At 43.5% G+C, this 22,681-nt stretch overlaps 1 protein-coding gene across 1 annotated transcript; it reads right to left on the bottom strand.

Moving 5' to 3' along the window:
- Positions 1 to 306: 306 nt before the first annotated feature.
- On the bottom strand, positions 307 to 20,261 carry LOC138368477 (nascent polypeptide-associated complex subunit alpha, muscle-specific form-like). The gene is made up of 4 exons (XM_069330996.1): positions 20,230 to 20,261; positions 16,472 to 18,523; positions 3,994 to 4,164; positions 307 to 373 (listed from the first exon to the last, which is right to left on the bottom strand). Exons 1-4 carry the CDS (start codon positions 20,259 to 20,261, stop codon positions 307 to 309), a joined length of 2,322 nt encoding a protein of 773 aa, XP_069187097.1.
- Between the last annotated feature and the right edge of the window lie 2,420 nt (positions 20,262 to 22,681).

Here is a 22,681-nt window from a genome sequence, read left to right as displayed (position 1 = left end):
CCCTCAAAGACACTACAAGCCGTTACCTCTGTTATCTACAATCGTACCGTCATAGTACGTAGCTTCAGCTCCTGTCCACTGGTCGATAGTGTCACACTTGACGATAACCAAACCTCTCAGGTTCATATTTATCTTCGTTATCCTTCCGAGATTTTTCAAAAGTGGAATCTTTCCATGATGACACCTTGTTGTATACCAGCCCCACCTCTTCTTTAGGTGCTGCTATTGAAGAAACGCCGTCCTTGACGACAAACGACCGCCTCGGAAGGTCAAGCTCCTGGTCCCCTCAGCGTGTCGTGCCCTCAGCTAATCTTCCACATCATCCGGTAGTTGTCGGATGTCGCCAACTACGAGGTATGGCAATACAGTATACCTGTTCCAGATAAAAAGTAATAGTTGAGTGAATTAGAGTTACCGTGTGTCTGTGTTACGGCCTCACTTAGCCAACAACCGTGGACATCTTCAAGAAGAAACTAGATTGTTTCCTCCAAGGAGTGCCGGACCAACCGGGCTGTGGTGGGTCTGTGCGCCTGCGGACCGCTCCAAGCAACAGCCTGGTGGACCAAACTCTCACAAGTCAAGCCTGGCTTCGGGCCGGGCTTGGGGAGTAGAAGAACTTCCAGAACCCCATCAACCAGGTATCAACCAGGTATCAACAAGGTATCCGGGCGAATCCGTTTACATACGAGGGCAGCTTCTGGACCACGGTCCTCTAGGGAGTCTTGGCCTTAACTATTCTTGTTTTGGGCCTTCTCACAAGCTATAATTGTCGAAACAAGCCCAGGTAAGAACGGGTGCACAGACAGGACGTCTGCCACCCCTTGTGATCGAAAGTGATGTGACGAACTCACCGCCTGTCAGCATCTTCTTGATGTGATGCCACCATCTTGCAAGACGGTGATCGGTCCTCACCACCTCTTCTCGCATAGTTTAGATTCGTACGCACACTGTATTTCTTGGGATTCCTCACCTTATCCGAAAGGAGGCACATCGAACTCTAACTTCTCCTTCTCACAATATTTCCTCCTTAACTCCCAAGAATCTCAATATTCTTATGCTCCTTATCTTACCAACCTGCTTTCACATATTTAATCATATCCCAATATATGGAGAGCCGCAATATGGAGGGGACGCCCAGGAACAACTCTCACCTGAAGGCGGCCTAGGTTATGTCCACTCATAACCATAACAGTATGAATGCTCACCTAGTTATACTCACCTAGTTGTGCTTGTAGGGGATTCAGCTTCAGCTCTTCAGTCCGTCCTCTTATGGTTTGCAAACGTCAAGAAACTGTGGTACTAAAGTGCCCTCTCTTAACCTACCAGAAGGCCCAAAAGAGAAAACGGGACAGTATGTCAATTTCGCGAGCTGTTACCATTTTTAAGTATGCTGATTTTTGGCCTTAGGTAACGTATGCACCAAAATACGACGCTCAGTTAGGAGGACGGGTTGGGCTCTTTGGTCCTGCCTCTCAACTGTCAATCAACTTGTGTAAGGGTTCCTGAGCCTTTATGCTTTATCATACCTTCATTTGAAACAGTGTATAGCGTCAGCCACCACAACATCACCTCCTAATGCATTTCATTTATTGACACCGAAAACAAATGATTTCTAATATCTCCGTGGCTTATGTGGGTATTGAGATCCCTCCTGTGATCCCCTTGTGCGAGTACCAACAATGTATAATAATCTGTCCTTATATACCCATGTCTTGTATGTGATGATCATTTCTCACCAAACACTTCTTTCATCCAGCGAGGTGAGGGGTTAGTTCCCGTAGTCTCTCCTCGTGGCATACCCCTCAGCTCGGGTAGTGGTCTGGTGGCGTTCCTCTGAACCTTCTCCAGTATAGTAATGTGCTTGATGAGATACAAACTCCGTGCTGGAGCTGCATACTCCAGGATTGGTCTGACATATGTGGTATGCAATTTTATGAATGATTCCTTACGCAAGTTTTTGATGGCTTTTCTTATGTTGGCCAACCTGGCATATGACGCTGATTACATCCTCTTGATATGGGCTTCAGGGAAAAGGTCTGGCATAATACCAAACCCCAGGTCATTGTCATTCTACGATTCTTTAATAATTTCATCTCCTAAATGGTATCTTGAATCTGGCCTCCTGCTTCCTACAACTATTTTCATTACTTTACATGTGCATGAGTGTGCGTTTGTGTGTGTGTGTGTATTTATTATTTGTATTTACTATTTGTGTCGTCAGAATCGAGGTATTAGCTCTTGGACCCTGCCTTTCTATCCAATTTTTTTCCTCTATTATATATACTACATATATTTTTCTCTAACACACGCACACACACATATACACATTTCTTGGAAGCGGTCAATAGCTGCTGTCTAAGTCCCAGGTACCTATTTACTGCTACGTGACAGGAGCATCAGGGTGAAAGAAACTTTGCCCATTTGTTTCCCCCTTCTGCTGGGAATCGAACCCGGGTCATTAGGACTACGACCTCCAAGCGCTGTCCACTTAGCCGTGAGGCACCCGCTGTACTCACCTAGTTGTACTCACCGAGGTGTGCTTGCTGAATTTACTTGGATCCTGCAGCCTCTCCGAGACACAAACCAGGATTTTACACAACTCCCCCCATGCATTCGAGCTATGTCAATAGGCCGTTCTACCTCTTCGCCCTACCTTGAGGCTACCTTGAGGTGCTTCCAGGGCTTAGTGTCCCCGCGGCCCGGTCGTCGACCAGGCCTCCTGGTTGCTGGACTGATCAACCAGGCTGTTAGACGCGGCTGCTCGCATCCTGACGTATGAGTCACCCTTACTTCATTACACACAGAAATCACAATAGCGTGATGTATCAAATGAACAAATCAAAGTCGTTATTCCGTGGGATAACTGGGGTCTATCAGTTGATTTTGTAAATGCACCCAAGAAAGACAGTGTACACTCTACATTATTTAAACAGTTAACACTGAAAAGCATCACTGAGAGTACTCAGGGTATGGGTAACGACGTGTATCAGTGCTATACCGACGGTTCTGTAGGAGAAGGTAGACGATGTACCGGAGGTGCATGAAATATATTTGAACAATCTTCTCTCGTGCATACAGCATGAAGCGCATCAATGATTGGGCAAGTACAACTCAAACCGAACTTGCTGGCAAATTACCTTGCCACTGAATTTTTAATAGACAAAGGCGGTGGATTTATATACTGTGACTCGCAGAGTGCACTCCTGGCATTGAACGCACATAATAGTAACACCCCAGAAAATAATTAGTAATATTCGAATGAATGTTCTAGCTACTAAAGAAAACAGATGTGAAATTAAATGAGAGGAATGAGTCTATACTCTCAGGAATATCGTTTACATATATCAGAAACAGAATGGATCGAAGTACAGAGCCCTGTGGGACTCCGTTGGTGACATCTCGCCTCTCCGATGTCTCCCCACCCTCCCTTTTACTCGTTTTTTTTCCTATTGCTTAAATACTTCCTTATCCACTGGAGCACTTTACCTGTTACTCCTGCCTATTGCTCCAACTTATTTAACAGCCCTTTTAGTGGGTACTGTGTCAAAGGCTTTTTGACAGCCCAAGAAAATGCAGTCTGCCCACCCTTCTTTTTCTTTGGCTAATATCTGTTGCCTGGTCATAGAATTCTATTAAGCCTGTGAGGTACTATTTACCATCCCTGAACCCATGCTGGTGGTGTGTTACAAGGCTCTTTCAATCCAAATGTTCTATGATCCTTTTTCTCTGATCTTCTCCATCACCTTGCATGGTATACAAGTTAGGGAAACTGGGCTGCAGTTCAGTGCTTCTTACTTATCATCCTTTTTCTATACTGAGACTACATTAGCTGTCTTCCAGCTTTCCAGTAGGTCTCCTGTTTCCAATGCTCTGTTATACAACATAGAGAGTGGCACGCTTAATGCTTCTGCACCTTCTTTTAGTATCCATGGTAGTTATAGGCGTGGTTAGATTCTGTCAGGACCAACAACCTGTGTCACATTCAGCTCTAACAGATTCCTTTTGACCTCATCACTGGTGAGATCAAATTCCTCCAAGGTTGCTTGGCTTGCCGCCTCCTCATTTAGTACAGGAACTTCTTGCTTTATTGTGAAGACCTCCTGGAAGATCTTGTTGATCTTGTTCATACCTTGTTCCTTCACTGCTGTTTTCCGCCTGATATATCTGAGGAACAGTTTTGTTTGGGTCTTAGCTTTACTCGTAATGTCTTTTTCATAGTGTCTCTCTTCTTCTTTCCTCACTCTCAGGTAGTAATTCCTGGTCCTCTGGTATCTCTTCCTGCTCTCTTGTGTTCTGATATTCCTGTAGTTTCACCTGTTCTTAAGCTCTATTGTTTCGCTACCTTACATCACTGATAGAACCATGGATTCTTCTGTTTGTTTCAGTTATGTCCTTTTGGGGTGGGATAAATTTGTTGCAGCTTCCTGGCACTTCTGGGTGACGTAGTCTATCATATTCTGTACAGTCTTTTCTCTGAATTTTGTTTCCCATGGCATTCCCATAAGGAAGTTCCTCATCTTGTCATGTTTTCGTCTTCAGTAATTTAGCCTTTTCCTTTCCAATTCCATCCTTGGATAGGTTACCCCTACCTTCACCACATACTTAAATGTCAATACACTGTGGTCACTCATTTCCATGGGTGATTAAAAATGGACTTTCTTTCCATTCACCTGGGCTGTATAGGTCTAAAACCGCGGACCCCACGCGTGTGAGGCCATAGCACTCTCAACTATGGCCTCACACGGATGGGGTCCGCGGTTCGAGACCCATACAGTCCAGGTGAATGAAATGTTTATTTTCACAGAAGTTCGGATGGCAATTTTTATTCACTTCCCTTTATTTCTGACTCATTCAAGGTGAATATCAGGTCAAGTATATCTGGTTCGTCATTGCCTCTCATTCTTGTGGGTCTCTTGACATGTTTGCTCATTAAGTTCCTTGTTGCTACTTCCAAGAGTTTAGCTTTCCATTTATCTCCTCCTCCATGTGGGTCCCCATTCTCCCAATCTATCCTTCCATGGTTGAAGTCGCCAATGATTAAGAGTCTGGATCCAATCCCGCAGGCAACTGAAGCTGCTCTATTATATTAATGATTGTCACGGTGTTCATATGGAACCCCTGTCTGGGTCTCCTGTCCTTTAGTGGAGGGTTGTAAATGACTGCTATTATTATCTTAGGTCCACCCATTGTCGTAGTTCCTGTTATGTGGTCCCTGAATCCTTCATATCCCGGAATATCCATCGCTTCAAAACATCAGTCCTTCTTTATCAGCTGTGTGTATGTAAGTGTGTGTGTGTGTGTGTGTAATTACCTAAGTGTAATTACCTAAGTGTAGTTACAGGATGAGAGCTACGCTCGTGGTGTCCCGTCTTCCCAACACTCTTTGTCATATAACGCTTTGAAACTACTGACGGTTTTGGCCTCCACCACCTTCTCACCTAACTTGTTCCAACCGTCTACCACTCTGTTTGCGAAAGTGAATTTTCTTATATTTCTTCGGCATCTGTGTTTAGTTAGTTTAAATCTATGATCTCTTGTTCTTAAAGTTCCAGGTCTCAGGAAATCTTCCCTATCGATTTTATCAATTCCTGTTACTATTTTGTATGTAGTAATCATATCACCTCTTTTTCTTCGGTCTTCTAGTTTTGGCATATTTAGTGCCTCTAACCTCTCCTCGTAGCTCTTGCCCTTCAGTTCTGGGAGCCAATTAGTAGCATGTCTTTGCACCTTTTCCAGTTTGTTGATGTGCTTCTTAGGATATGGGAACCACACAACCGCTGCATATTCTAGCTTTGGCCTAAGAAAAGTCGTGAACAATTTCTTTAGTATATCGCCATCCATGTATTTAAAAGCAATTTCGAAGTTAGAAAGCGTGGCATAGGCTCCTCGCACATAATTCTTTATGTGGTCCTCAGGTGATAGTTTTCTATCTAGAACCACCCCTAGATCTCTTACTTTATCAGAATTCTTTAAAGATTTCTCACATAATATATAGGTTGTGTGGGGTCTATGTTCTCCTATTCCACATTCCATAACATGGCATTTATTAACATTAAATTCCATTTGCCAAGTGGTGCTTCATATACTTATTTTGTCCAGGTCATCTTGAAGGGCATGACAATCATCTAAGTTTCTTATCCTTCCTATTATCTTAGCATCATCAGCAAACATGTTCATATAATTCTGTATACCAATTGGTAGATCATTTATGTAGACAATAAACATCACTGGTGCAAGAACTGAACCCTGTGGTACTCCACGTGTGACATTTCTCCAATCCGATGCATTCCCTCTGATCACTGCCCTCATTTTTCTATCAGTCAGAAAAATTTTCCTCCATGTCAGAAGCTTACCTGTCACCCCTCCAATATTTTCCAGTTTCCAGAATGTGGAAATGGAACGCTCTTATGTGGAACTCTGTCAAAAGCCTGGTTTAGGTCCAGATAGATGTAGTCAACCCAACCATCTCTTTCCTATAATATCTCTGTTGCTCGATCATAGAAACTGAGTAAATTCGATACACAGGATCTTCCAGATCGAAAACCATACTGTCTGTCTGATATTATATCATTTCTCTCCAGGTGTTCTACCCATTTAGTTTTAATGATTTTTTCCAATATTTTGACTATTACACAATGATACAGGTGTGTGTGTGTGTGTGTGTGTGTGTGTGTGTGTGTGTGTGTGTGTGTGTGTGTGTGTGTGTGTGTGTGTGTGTGTGTTGTGTGTGTGTGTGTGTGTGTGTGTGTGTGTGTGTGTGTGTGTGTGTGTGTATGTGTGTGTGTGTGTGTGTGTGTGATGGGGGGAAGGGGACTGTTTTTGTTGTTGGCAGGATTGATGAACGTTTAATTTAATTGTTTCTGAAATAAATGTGTTTACACGGCTGTCCATATTTCACTAGAGTCCAAAAGGGAGAGTTTTAGTTACCAATATGTTCCCGACCCTCCCTCGATCAACCACTGCCTTGTCACTGTTCACCATCACTGTCACAATAATTGCCTTACCACCGTTCACCATCTTTACCACAACTACTTCTCGACCAGTATTCACCATCACTACCACAGCCACTTCTCTCTCAGTGTTCACCATCACTACCACAACTACTTCTCTTTCAGTTTTCACCATCACCACCACAACCACTTCTCTCTCAGTTTTCACCATCACTACCTCAACCACTTCTCTCTCAGCGTTCACCATTACTACCTCAACTCTCTCAGCAGTCACCATCACTACCACAACCACTTCTCTTTCAGCATTGTCACGTTCTTACTTGGGCAACACAGCCAAGAACTCCCTAATACATACCCGGCCGACCCTGCGCTCACTGTTGGACCCCCAAGAGCAGTGGAGTAGCCTGGAGAGCCACAATGGAGCAGCCTGATGATCCACAGTGGAGTAGCCTGGAGAGCCACAGTGGAGTAGTCTGGAGATCCACAATGGAGTAGCCTGATGACCCACAGTGGAGCAGCCTGGAGATCCACAGTGGAGTAGCCTATCCCTTATGATATTTATCCCTTATGTATCCCCCCACGTTTTCATCTTTATTGTATTATCACCTGACCCAGTGCGGGTATAAAATCAACTAGTATTGTAAGATCTGTTCACTTGAGAATGAACCATGGAGGTTCGAAACGTTGTGCAAATTATATATATATATATATATATATATATATATATATATATATATATATATATATATATATATATATATATATATAATTTGCACAACGTTTCGAACCTCCATGGTTCATATATATATATATATATATATATATATATATATATATATATATATATATATATATATATATATATATATGAACATATAGTCTCTTCCCACAACCAAACCATCACCAGAGAAATCTTACCAAACAACACAGAAATCATCGATAGATACAGCGATAGCAGGCGGCTTGACGTCTGCGAGGCACTACACATCAAGAAGTCAACACCAGCAATCAACAGCCAATTAATGCACAACTATATTCTACCCACTTCAAGACTCCGCTCCAATATAGAAGCATCAAGAAATATGGGCCAATAAAAATAGGCCTTCTGCAGTTACCTACCTTTAATACCCATTGTTTCGTGTCCTGTCTTGTGTTAAAAGTATATTTTCACCTCATCCAAAACTATTGTAACATATCACCTCACCCAAATGTAGGTATAAAAACTCGAAGATGTTTAAGCTCTATTCACTTAAAGTTGTGTGTGAATAAACTAAAGTCTTTGAAAATGTAATAAGTTTTATGAAACGCGCTCAAGTGTCGCGTCAGACTAGAAATAAAAATGAATTTTGGAGAATTGATTTTTGAATTACCATCAACAGTGAAAAGAAACGTAAGAAAGATCGAGAAAATTCGTGTTAGAATTAATAATCTTACTTTTTCGGTCATATTTAATAATATATATATATATATATAAATATATATATATATATATATATATATATATATATATATATATATATATATATATATATATATATATATATATATATATATATATAACTCAGCCTATGGCTGTAACCCCAGAAACATCATTATTACACAATCAGTCCTGAAAGTATATTAAACTCAGCCGGTCGCTGAGACACTAGAAACATCTGCATAAATATTCCCCAACATAAAAGTGATCAGTCTTTCACCTTCCACTGCGTCTTACACGCCAATGACATTCAAGCACTCTCCAAATACATTATCAGTTGTCACCATGAACCTCTGCTCTGCATCTAGAGGCTCACCACCCTGTATATCTGTAGGTTCTCCCAGAATTGTGTACAAGGGTCTTCTACAGCCCTCCCAGACTGCTACACAATGAAGTTTTCCTCGAACACCAGTGATGCTCCACCACTTATTCCACAGACACACAAAACTTCTCTTCACTGCTTCTTTACACAGCCTGTGATCCACTGTTCACTATGAGGGTCCACTATACCACAGAGTTCAGCATTCACTCCTACAGCCTTGAAGTTCCATTCAATTACTTCTCCTCTGGCCTCGAAGTTCCATCAACTTCTCCAAACAGACTTGCAATTTCTATTGCCATGCCAATAAAAATGTTTCTCTACTAAAGTATAACTAAATGTATTCACATAATATAAGTATCTTCATTCGACATCTCTTTAAACTCTCGTACGTCGCGCAGGGGACTTCCCCATTTAGGTGATTCCATGCTCCACCTCCCTCAGAAGCTACCACCGCCGCCCCACGAGGGTATCTGCCTCAGTCATCCTCGGACGCTTGGAGAGGATGGGCGCGTCGCCGCCTCCTCCAGTTGGTTGCCTCATCTTTATTCTCTTATTTAAGCTTACTGCCTTAATAAAATATACCTATAAACACTAGCCACGATCGCTGGGCACACGGTCAACTACAGGCAATCACTAACAACTGGTTAAACAGTCTTACCACAGAAATTATCTGGTGCGGGGCGCCCTCAGGTCCCAGTCTTCGACATTGGTGATCTTCCGTCGCCCACTAAACGTTATATAACTGCTTCACCAGGCTTCTACTATTCCTGACTCGAGCACTAAGTCCTCCTCAGGCTTCATAAATAATGACTGACTGGTTCTCTCCTCTTGACGGAGCAATAAACTAGATGTTCCTCCTTCACTGCCAGGAGCACAAACACAGTACAACCTCCTCTCACGACCTCTGTTGCTCGAGTGACGTCAAGGCAGCTACAGCGAGCCTCATACATTGTCAACAAAATCTCGACATCTCATGTCAAGTCACTTATCTTCAAATTTATCCTCTGGCCCATGCCTTTAAACTCTTCATTAACCTTTGCCAAGTATTTAATACATATTCACTTGTCTATATTTCCTTTGACCTCTCAATTGGGGCTAGCTTGTTGATAAACTATCATAAGGGGTAGACTAGTTTTTCCCGGCTATCCGGGGGTCAAAATATTCATAAATAGGCAAGGAGGGAATTATCAGGAGAAAGCGCCAAGCTATACGACTATATAGCACTGGGATAAGGATCAGGATAAGGATTTGGACTGGGAAGGGGAAAATTAATGGTGCCTAACCACTTGGACGGTCGAGGATTGAACCCGAGCTGCATGAGGCGAGGCCGTCGCTCAATCGTCCAGCCCAAGTGCTTGGGCATATAGGCAAGAAAATAACATCTCTTTCAAGGCATCTGACAATGCACTAACAGCAAGGCGCCATTGACGGCCATTTGGTCTCTGCACACAACAGATCATCACAAGAGATATTCAGGCAAAAACACTATAATAATCGACGGATCCATCGTCAAAAAAGGTTGTACATATACGAGCACTGCACATCAAACCAACCTTGTCAACCATCAACAGCCAGTTAACATCCGGTTACACGTACTCTGCCACCTTCAGGACCTTGAGGGAACACCCAGCCTACTGCCCCCTGCCATTACTGCAACATAAGAGATAGGACACATGCAGTGAGCCTATCGACCTGATTCATATTTCACCTCACTCTCGGTTGTATATTCGGTTGTTCCAACAAAAATATATTCAATTGTACTCTGCCTTAAAAAATATTGAGAGTTAACAAAACGCATCTCTTAGCGTTAAGCTATAATAGAATTAAAATGAACTATGGAGATCTTATTTTTCCCTTCCTCACCAAATGATGAAAAATATAAAGAAGATTCGTGGTAGAATCGCGATCTCACTCATTCTGTCTTCAGCACCAAGTAATTACGACTATATAGCAGATAACAATGAGTGAAAGGATGGACACTAAGGTACGTCCAAAATATTTCCTTCATTCACAATTAAGCTTACCATCATCAGGATATTCTGGGTCCCATAGATCACACCAATGCAAGCTTAGACGTTGATTGTTCAATATCTTTTATTTCGATCACGGTGACTAAATTCATTAATGATGACATTTATTCTGATCTTCAGGTCTCTATAGCATCAGAAAAAATTATGTGGTCCCTTTGAGGATATAATATGCTCCAGATGCTTTTCATAATTTTATATTAAATCTCTTTACCAATTAATTTTAAACTATGATCAAGATAAAGCGAGACCTGCGAGTTAAAATCAGCCACAGCACAACTAGTGGGAGTGAACATTAGGTTTTATTCGGCACTGTATCATTCATATATTTGTATAAAAGTTTCCATTGCCTTTTTGGTGAGTGCAAGATGAACATGATCATCAGAACAACTGAAAACATTGGCCTTAGTACGATATATGCGACAGCCAGCACTACTGACTCTCAACTCTTTTTAACAATGGATCAAGTTAGATATCAAACAAAATTTGACTGAGAACCGCACCTTGTAATACCATTATTTAGAGAAAATTTTTCGCAGTGACCGTTACTCCCTTTACAGCAACTTTCAATACCCGATAAGAAATATATAAATATCTAGCGATGATAAGGCATACATTTCTCCTAAACTCGTCTTTAAAAAAATCGGTGTGTGATCAACTTTGTCAAAAGTTTTGAACGTATCCAGAAAGAGAAATAGAGCAATTTATTGTTCTATCTTGTTCACTACAACCTTGTGAGTTTTACTAGTTTACTTAATAGTTTACTAAATAGTAGTACTAAATAGTTTCCGCCAGCACGAGACTACATATCGCTGAGGAGTAACCAGTATGCGTAGGTCAAAAAACATATAATCAAATACTTTGTTTAATAGTGAGTTCAGGGCAACAGCTCCGTAGTTACTAGAGGAGAACACAGAAGCTCGGGAGTTTTTTGGAATTTGAACAAGTGCTGAGGAGTTTGTTACAGGTGGCGAAGTACCTGGAAGTACAGGTGGTGGAGAGAGGCCTGTAAGAGAAGTAGATAAACATTCTGTTTCCGCGTTTTCTGTTTAAGGTGGTCAGACTATATGTTAAATGAACTGTCATGAGGCATTTTAAACTTTCTTACAGCTTACTCAACCATTGCTGTGGTTAGAGTGTTTAAGTATTTAACAGTAGTGAAATATTGAATGTAGGAAATATATAGCTGTAGAAAAACGGTTTAAATTTCATCTGACCGGTATACAGAACTTTTGTACAATTAATATAAATAAAAATGTAAATGTTCGTTTGTTCAAAATTGGTAAACTCCGAAAATTCTTCACTGATTGCTTTGAAAATTTGAAAAAAAGTTCCAACCGCATACGGGCGTGTTTCTATATACCAATTATATAGATGTCACGTCTGTGACAAGTAAAAACATTATTTTTTGAAAAACTGTATTTTTCATATGAGTTTTCATGTGAGGGAAATCTCCAAAACCTCTTTACCAATTGCTTTGAAGTTTTGACACCATGTTGAAGTCGAACATACGCGTGTTTTTATATACCTACTATATACTTGCCACACTTGTGACACGTAAAAACATGTTTTTTTTAAACAGCGCCATCTGTTGGACGTAAAAGCAATACACGCCGTAATCTCCGAAAGTTCTTCATCGATTGCTTTGAAATTTTTACGCAACATTGTATTCGAATATGCGCATGTATTTATATACTTACTATATACATGCCACACCTGTCACAGGTAAAACATGCATTTTTTTTTAAACAACGCCATCTGTTGGACGTAAAATACACACTCTCTGTACTAAATATGTTACAATACTACTGCAGTGTTTTCGATTGCAATGTTAAATTGAATTTTCATAGATTTCTATATATTTTTTTATTTTCATTTAATTATTTTGTGTGACACTGCGTTGGAACTGAGCTGTGTTGCTTACCATATTGTTCATTTCGTGATTATAGTTTCTTTTATTTTTTAATTGTTTTTCATTTCGTCTTTTAAACTGTTCTTCTTATTTTTCAGTGCAATTTTCGGTGGACTTGAGCAGTATCGATTGATCTGCGTTTGAATTGAAATATTTCGTTAGTATTTTTTCATTTTTTTTAAAACAAGAAAATGGACAACGGTGACCAAACCACACACTAGAAAGTGAAGGGACGAAGACGTTTCGGTCCATCCTGGACCATTCTCAAGTCAATCGACTTGAGAATGGTCCAGGACGGACCGAAACGTCGTCGTCCCTTCACTTTCTAGTGCGTTGTTTTGTCAACATATTTTAGCCACGTTATTGTGACTCCTCGTCTGTACATGGACAACGTGTTTATTTCCCAGCTGCAAATGTGCAACAAATAGCAATGAATACACCGGCTACATCGAAAACTGTTTTCTTCATGTTATGTCAAAATGACGCGTTTGCAAAAATACTGTTGTATTCGGAAGTGCCTACGTATTACACATAGAATGCGGGTAGAAAATCGTTTGAACGATGCAAACGAGGAGAGCAAGTTGATGGACAACCTGGCATAATTCGAACAAACTACGATAGGCAGGCTGTACACCATGCATCCCAATCAATATAAATGCTTCTTTCTTCACATGTTGTTGGTAAAAGTGCCTGGTCCAACGTCTTTCCAGCAACTGAAATTTGACAATGGCGTTACACATGCCACTCTCCGTAGTGCATGTCAAGTTCTGAATTTATTGAAGAACGACCGACACTGGGATGTATACATTAATTTTTTTTCAAGGATATTCCAGCGCGGGCCCTAAGCCTCTGGCTGGCCCACTAAGTGTTGCTTGTTTCTGTTTTACTTGGGCGGAGTATGAGTATTTATGATTCGTATGGTCACTTCAGTAAGATTTTGACATATGTGTTTAACAACTTCTTCAGCTCTGTTGAATCTAAGTTGAAATCTTAATGCGTCTGTAACTGTGCACTGTGTTAGATAATGTTTCAGTGGTCTGTCGGACATTTCTCCACAGTGCTGACATTTCCTCTCATCTTCCGGAACCTGTAAGTCTATTACCCATGCACATGGGTATCCAAGCCTGTTGTGATGTAAGTGTACTTCTGTTGCTCTACTGCTCCTTTTCATCAAACTAAGTGGTTCGTAGTTGGTTGAATTCTTGTAGCAAGCCGCAGATCCTGATGTTGCAACTGCTGTGTTGTGGTCACTGTACATATTTTTGCACTGCTCTGTTTCTAATTACTTTCTTAATCTGTGATAGTCTCTGTGGTATTTAAATGTCTACATTTCTTCTCTTAGTTGCAAGTTTTGCAGCTTCGTCTGCAATGTCATATCCTAATATTCGTACATGACTTGCCATCCAGTTGATAAGTACCTGTCGGCCTTGTCGTTTGAGTGTTTCCATTAATGACTTTAATGTATATATAAATATATAAAATACACTTTCTTTCATGTTGTCGTCTTTGACTAATTCCGCCTGTGTTTTTTTATTTTTTTCCCCATTACACTTACTCCTGTGTTCCTGCTCACATTGCAGCCATGTCTTACCCTCAGCCACGATCGGCCTCCAAATCAAAATTATTTTTTTTCCCCATAAAAGTTGTTGGGACGGTGGCCCGGATCGTTGCCACCAATACCGCTAAGTGGCGCTCGCTGTAAAAGTTGTTCACATTATATATATAAATATAAAAATAGGTCGTCGAACACGCTAGCCAAAAAAATAATAATTCATCTGAGAATAGTTTCTGGGTCTAGAAGTTGCCTCTTGGTTATTAACTTCTCTCCCCAGAGTGATGTGACCCCCTTAACTATTCTCTCCGTTAATGAATTATCATTTTTTATTTTTTTATTTCAGTAACTTCCTATATTAATGTTTGTGTTGTGACGGTGTCCCCCCCCCCCCCTTATATTTCTCCGTCGCAGTGTTTAAAATAATTCATCAATATATTTTGTTAGCAATGTTTGATAATTGTATAGATGATTTATTCACACTCCAGTACATCCTCTTGAGAGAATCATTTATTGTCACTTCAGTCACTTCCACTTGAGTGGAATGAATATATTAACACTTTAGTTGTTAGTTGTTTGCAATTAAATTTATTACATTGTTTCAATACATACATTATTAAACATGACCAGATGTTTTTACACAAATTATCTGCTTCTAGAAATTACTAAATTTGTAAGTTAGTAATTCAACTCTCAGCGATATGTATTAAAATAAAATTTATTTATTGTAGTTACATTTTAGTTACATTTTAGTTACATCTTCAATAATATTAATCAATGCGAAAATTAAGGTCGTAACATTGAGCTCCGAGCAAGGTCCAGGAATCACTTAAGCTCTCCAGCGCTCTGCTTTTCCAAGCAAACGATCTATCATCCGCAATATGTCCATAATTAACGTTGGATGCATTTGTAAGAACACTGAAGGGACGACGTCCAATCGTTAGACTCCTCCCAGGGTTCGAAATCAGGTCGTAACATGCGATTGGAGGTGGCTAAGCATACCTACACAACACTGTGCTGAACATTATCCTGTGAACATTGTCATTGTTAATTGTTGAACTTGTCTAGTCGTTCAATGTATATATAAATTGTCTGAACAAATATGTTGTTCAGCGGATCCATATGAATAAATGTTTATATAAAAATATTACCAACGATACCCTTGAAACCTCCTTCCCAGAGCGCTGAGCCTAAAATCCTGGAGCTTTGCGGTTACCTGCCTGGGACGTTGGAACCACCTGCCTGGGGCGTTGGAACCCCTGCCTGCGGCGTTGGAACCCCTGCCTGGGGCGCTGGAACCCCTGCCTGCGGCGTTGGAACCCCTGCCTGCGGCGTTGGAACCCCTGCCTGCGGCGCTGGAACCCCTGCCTGCGGCGTTGGAACCCCTGCCTGGGGCGCTGGAACCCCTGCCTGCGGCGTCGGAACCCCTGCCTGGGGCGTTGGAACCCCTGCCTGGGGCGTTGGAACCCCTGCCTGGGGCGTTGGAACCACCTGCCTGGGGCGTTGGAACCACCTGCCTGGGGCGTTGGAACCCCTGCCTGGGGCGTTGGAACCCCTGCCTGCGGCGTTGGAACCACCTGCCTGCGGCATTGGAACCCCTGCCTGCGGCGTTGGAACCACCTGCCTGCGGCGTTGGAACCCCTGCCTGTGGCGTTGGAACCACCTGCCTGCGGCGTTGGAACCACCTGCCTGCGGCATTGGAACCCCTGCCTGCGGCGTGGGAACCACCTGCCTGGGGCGTTGGAACCACCTGCCTGCGGCGTTGGAACCCCTGCCTGCGGCGTTGGAACCACTTGCCTGCGGCGTTGGAACCACCTGCCTGCGGCGTTGGAACCCCTGCCTGCGGCGTTGGAACCACCTGCCTGCGGCGTTAGAACCCCTGCCTGCGGCGTTGGAACCACCTGCCTGGGGCGTTGGAACCACCTGCCTGCGGCGTTGGAACCCCTGCCTGCGGCGTTGGAACCACCTGCCTGCGGCGTTGGAACCATCTGCCTGGGGCGTGGGAACCACCTGCCTGCGGCGTTGGAACCACCTGCCTGCGGCGTTAGAACCCCTGCCTGCGCCGTTGGAACCACCTGCCTGCGGCGTTGGAACCCCTGCCTGCGGCGTTGGAACCCCCTGCCCGCGGCGTTGGAACCACCTGCCTGCGGCGTTGGAACCCCTGCCTGCGGCGTTGGAACCACCTGCCTGCGGCGTTAATTGGAACCACCTGCCTGCGGCGTTGGAACCACCTGCCTGGGGCGTTGGAACCATCTGCCTGCGGCGTTGGAACCACCTGCCTTCGGCGTTGGAACCACCTGCCTGGGACGTTGGAACCACCTGCCTGCGGCGTTGGAACCACCTGCCTGCGGCGTTGGAACCACCTGCCTGCGGCGTTGGAACCCCTGCCTGCGGCGTTGGAACCCCTGCCTGCGGCGTTGGAACCCCTGCCTGCGGCGTTGGAACCCCTGCCTGCGGCGTTGGAACCACCTGCCTGCGGCGTTGGAACCACCTGCCTGCGGCGTTGGAACCACCTGCCTGCGGCGTTGGAACCACCTGCCTGCGGCGTTGGAACCCCTGCCTGCGGCGTTGGAACCCCTGCCTGCGGCGTTGGAACCCCTGCCTGCGGCGTTGGAACCCCTGCCTGCGGCGTTGGAACCACCTGCATGCGGCGTTGGAACCCCTGCCTGCGGCGTTGGAACCACCTGCCTGCGGCGTTGGAACCACCTGCCTGCGGCGTTGGAACCCCTGCCTGCGGCGTTGGAACCCCTGCCTGCGGCGTTGGAACCCCTGCCTGCGGCGTTGGAACCCCTGCCTGCGGCGTTGGAACCACCTGCCTGCGGCGTTGGAACCACCTGCCTGCGGCGTTGGAACCCCTGCCTGCGGCGTTGTAACCCCCTGCCTGCGGCGTTGGAACCCCTGCCTGCGGCGTTGGAATCCCCTGCCTGCGGCGTTGGAACCACCTGCCTGCGGCGTTGGAACCCCTGCCTGCGGCGTTGGAACCACCTGCCTGCGGCGTTGGAACCACCTGCCTGCGGCGTTGGAACCCCTGCCTGCGGCGTTGGAACCACCTGCCTGCGGCGTTGGAACCACCTGCCTGCGGCGTTGGAACCACCTGCCTGCGGCGTTGGAACCCCTGCCTGCGGCGTTGGAACCACCTGCCTGCGGCGTTGGAACCACCTGCCTGCGGCGTTGGAACCCCTGCCTGCGGCGTTGGAACCCCTGCCTGCGGCGTTGGAACCACCTGCCTGCGGCGTTGGAACCACCTGCCTGCGGCGCTGGAACCCCTGCCTGCGGCGTTGGAACCACCTGCCTGCGGCGTTGAAACCACCTGCCTGCGGCGTTGGAAACCACCTGCCTGGGGCGTTGGAACCACCTGCCTGGGGCGTTGGAACCACTTGCCTGGGGCGTTGGAACCACCTGCCTGGGGCGTTGGAATCACCTGCCTGGGGCGTTGGAACCACCTGCGTGGGGCGTTGGAACCACCTGCCTTGGGCGTTGGAACCACCTGCCTTGGGCGTTGGAACCACCTGCCTGCGGCGTTGGAACCACCTGCCTGGGGCGTTGGAACCACTTGCCTGGGGCGTTGGAACCACCTGCCTGGGGCGTTGGAACCACCTGCCTGGGGCGTTGGAATCACCTGCCTGGGGCGTTGGAACCACCTGCGTGGGGCGTTGGAACCACCTGCCTTGGGCGTTGGAACCACCTGCCTGCGGCGTTGGAACCACCTGCCTGGGGCGTTGGAACCACCTGCCTGCGGCGTTGGAACCACTTGCCTGGGGCGTTGGAACCACCTGCCTGAGGCGTTGGAACCACCTGCCTGGGGCGTTGGAACCACCTGCGTGGGGCGTTGGAACCACCTGCCTTGGGCGTTGGAACCACCTGCCTGGGGCGTTGGAACCACCTTCCTGGGGCGTTGGAACCACCTGCCTTGGGCGTTGGAACCACCTGCGTGGGGCGTTGGAACCACCTGCCTTGGGCGTTGGAACCACCTGCCTGCGGCGTTGGAACCACTTGCCTGGGGCGTTGGAACCACCTGCCTGAGGCGTTGGAACCACCTGCCTGGGGCGTTGGAACCACCTGCCTGGGGCGTTGGAACCACCTGCCTGGGGCGTTGGAACCACCTGCCTGGGGCGTTGGAACCACCTGCCTGGGGCGTTGGAACCACCTGCCTGGGGCGTTGGAACCACCTGCCTTGGGCGTTGGAACCACCTGCCTGCGGCGTTGGAACCACCTGCCTGCGGCGTTGGAACCACCTGCCTGGGGCGTTGGAACCACCTGCCTGGGGCGTTGGAACCACCTGCCTGCGGCGTTGGAACCACCTGCCTGGGGCGTTAGAACCACCTGCCTGGGACGTTAGAACCACCTGCCTGAGGCGTTAGAACCACCTGCCTGTGGCGTTAGAACCACCTGCCTGAGGCGTTAGAACCACCTGCCTGTGGCGTTAGAACCACCTGCCTGAGGCGTTAGAACCACCTGCCTGAGGCGTTAGAACCACCTGCCTGGGGCGGTTGAACCACCTGCCTGGGCCGACAGAACCTAATGGAAACATTAAGATGGAAACACATTAATTAATATATATAATTATATATATATAATTAATTAATAATATATATAATATAATTAATTAATAACATATATAAATAATTATATATTTATATATATATATATATATATATATATATATATATATATATATATATATATATATATATATATATATTTATATATTATATATATATATATATATATATATATATATATATATATATATATATATATATATATATATATATATATATATATATATATATATATATATATATATATATATATATATATATATATATATATATATATATATATATATATATATATATATATATATATATATATATATATATATATATATATATATATATATGTGTGTGTTTGTATATCACGAAAATAAACACGTGATTAAGAATGTGACAATGTCAGACCACGGAGGAAAATGAGACAGGAATTTCCTTAAGTACTTTCTGACAAATGATTTGTCAGAAAAAGCTCACCAAATTGATTGGGAAAGTGTTTCTTCAATAACAAATTGTAAAAGCACCTATAACAGAAACATAATTGAATCTGCTTTGATACAGATCACCAAAGAAAGTAATTTGAATATTAGCAGTGGTCTATATAACTTAGATCCATTTCTAATAGATCAGCTAAAGGGCGATTTAAGTAGGATCATTGAAAAACATTTGTCTCACTAATTCACTGTATATATTTACCTCTTTATGTTATAATTACCTATGTATTATGCTTGTATGTCTGCTGTATCAGATGGGCCATTGGGCTACATCGGATGGGCCAATTGGGTGCATCTGATGGGCCAATGGGCCGTCTGCGTTGTCCAAGTATTGTACCTCACCCTACTTCACCACTCTCCTGCCTATTTATACCCATCACTCGATCTGTGAAATCATTCCTTCTGAAGATGTATTTAATATACGAAAGTACTTAAGGAAATTCCTGTTTCATTTTCCTCCGTGGTTTGACATTGTCATATATATATATATATATATATATATATATATATATATATATATATATATATATATATATATATATATATATATATATATATATATATATATATATATATATATATATATATATATATATATATATATATATATATATATATATATATATATGTGTGTGTGTGTGTGTGTGTGTAAATCACGAAAGTGTTAACATTTGATGAAAAATGTGTCTCTCGCATCCACACCAGCGCCCAACCGTCTCAGAATGCTACGTGTAAAATGTTTTCCGTGAGTTGTTAATTAAGAAGATTAAGTAACATTCACTCTAATTAATGGGTTCGTTCTCCGCAGCGAAGGATGCAGGCGACCAGCGGAGGTGGTGACGAGTGTGGCGTGCAGTCTTGATAATGGAAGAGTCCTTCACAAGAACTTTATCATGAGTCGCAGCCCCGCTCCTGTGCCAGGTAAGTCCACTACGGGCTCACCATATCCCGTCATTGACGCCATCTATATTCATCAACTTGAGTCATTGATAATCACTCAAGTGAACTTGACATCCAGCATTGAGCTGTTTGATAGCTCTCCTGTGACCCAGAGGGAAGATACCCGTCTCTTTAAACAACTATCACCTCTCCTAACTCACAACGAATACGGTGAATTCCTTCGCAAGAGCTTGATCACTGAGGTGAGTTTAACGCTTTCAGACAAATATGAAATATTTATGTTCCCTGTACTATGTGTATATTCATAAAGATATCTCATTGCTGACAAACCTATGGAGTAATATGGAAAGACAAAGTAATCAAGAGTTTCTTCACCTACTAGATGGTAGAGGAATTTTTTCAGGGAAAAACTAGTAGGGTAAGGCTCACACTGAGCTATGGGCAGGGAAAGCTCTCGTCCTGCTAACAGCAGTCAGAAGGCGTCTGCTCCATGAGAGAAATAAAATATATCATCCTCATTCTTCCCCGCGCCATTGACATATATGCTTAAATACAAAAACGGTTGGATACCTTTTATAATTTGTTATTCTGATACAATCACGAACGTATTTAAGCTCATACGTTTTCTTCAGATCATATTTATGTTTGATTGAATGTTTGCCTGAGAACATAAGTCAGGCTTCAGCAATTCGATAAGCATTAAAGGCTCCTTATGAAAGTGGCAAAACACTTTTTTGCCACTCTATTGTATACAAATTATACATCAGAGACATAAGTGAGAATATTACAAATGACATTATTAAATTTGTAGATGACTTAAGTCTATGTGAAGTGAAGAGCAGAGGTGCCATGGGCACAATCAGAGAACACTGTATGAACATCAGAGGTCCACGGTTGTTCAACGTCCTACCAGCGAGCATCAGAAATATTGCAGGAACAACCGTGGACATCTTCAAGAGGAAACTTGATTGTTTCCGGACCAACCGGGTTGTGGTGGGTATGTGGGCCTGCGGCCCGCTCCAAGCAACAGCCTGGTGGACCAAACTCTGACAAGTCAAGTTTGGCCTCGGGCCGGGCTTGGGGGGTAGAAGAACTCCCAGAACCCTATCAACCAGGTATCAAAAAGGTACCACGGAAAAGTAGAAAGTGAAAATTATATAACGACATTACAAAGCGATCTACTTGAACTCCTCAAATGGTTGGAAGACTGACAAAAGCCCTTTAATATTGAAAAATGGAAGACATTTTATGTAGGGCATAAGAATGAATGTACATCACAACTATGAAAGCAACAACACTGTCATGGAACCGTTTGACAAAGAAAATGATCTAGAAATTCGAATCCATCAGCCACTGAAAGTTGCAAAACTAGTGGGAGCTCAAGTAAAACCGCCACCCAAACTCAAGTAAGTGTAAAAAGAACTTTTAACTTCAAAAGAAAGAAAGTCGTTATTCTATTCTTTAAATCTTTGGTGCTCCCACATTTGGACGTTGTATCTAAACATGGAGACCTCATCTTCTGAAGGACATATTTGCTTAGGAGAAAGTACAATGCAGAGCGACAAAAATCATCACAGAACTAAGTCGACTCTCATACCAGGGACGGTTGAGGGCCACAGAACTAACAACACTGTTGACCACACATGACAGAGCTGAGCTCATCGAAACATTAAAGCTACTGAACGAGTTGAAGGATCTAGACCACTTCCTTAAAAGGTAAAATGTAACCCATACAAGTGACAATAATTTCAAGCTAAATAAGTCACAAAATTGTACAAAAAACAGATGAGGTATCAACAAAGAGTCATAACCGCAGGGAACCGTCTACCCATCAAAGCGGTAAATGCTAAAACACTAAACCAATTTAAAATCCAATTGGAAACATTCCCGCAAAAAGAGAGGATATTTTACAAGATGCTGGTTTCCCGCCACTGTCGACGCCACTTGATAGAATAATATATGGTGGCTCTCAGGTAAAATAAGGTAAATAATGAGATTTGACAATAATATTGAAACATTTATTTACTGGGTAAAGAAAATCATTTTCCAGCTGAATGACATAGTAGTACAATAGGATGACAAACCAGCAAGCTAAAAGACATATCTGAACTGCTGTGCGACATATTTGAACAGCCAGGTGACATATTGGCCCACTCTACAAAGTCTCTAATCTTGACAAACGATTGAAAATTTGTCTCATGCGCTTGATTCATATCGTTGAAATATGTTGTTTACGTAACATAAGGAGTGTGTATGTGTGAGTTCTACGTTATTTATGGTTCTGCGTGTGTGTGTGTACTTACCTAGATATGTTTGTGTGGTTGAGCTAGGTTCCTAACCCCGCCTTCCGAACGTTCTTAGATTATTGCAATGACACATTTCTCACCATTTTATTATATTTAGATTTAAAACTTTAATTCGAATTTGCGTCAACGACTTCTACGTCAAACCTGTTTCCTTTATCGACAATTCTAAAGGTGAGAAAGTTCCTTCT

Source organism: Procambarus clarkii, chromosome 25 (genome assembly GCF_040958095.1).
Source record: "Procambarus clarkii isolate CNS0578487 chromosome 25, FALCON_Pclarkii_2.0, whole genome shotgun sequence".
NCBI lineage: Eukaryota > Metazoa > Arthropoda > Malacostraca > Decapoda > Cambaridae > Procambarus > Procambarus clarkii.
The sequence above is the reverse complement of the archived record's forward strand: the minus strand, read 5'-3'. Positions and strand labels throughout refer to the sequence as shown.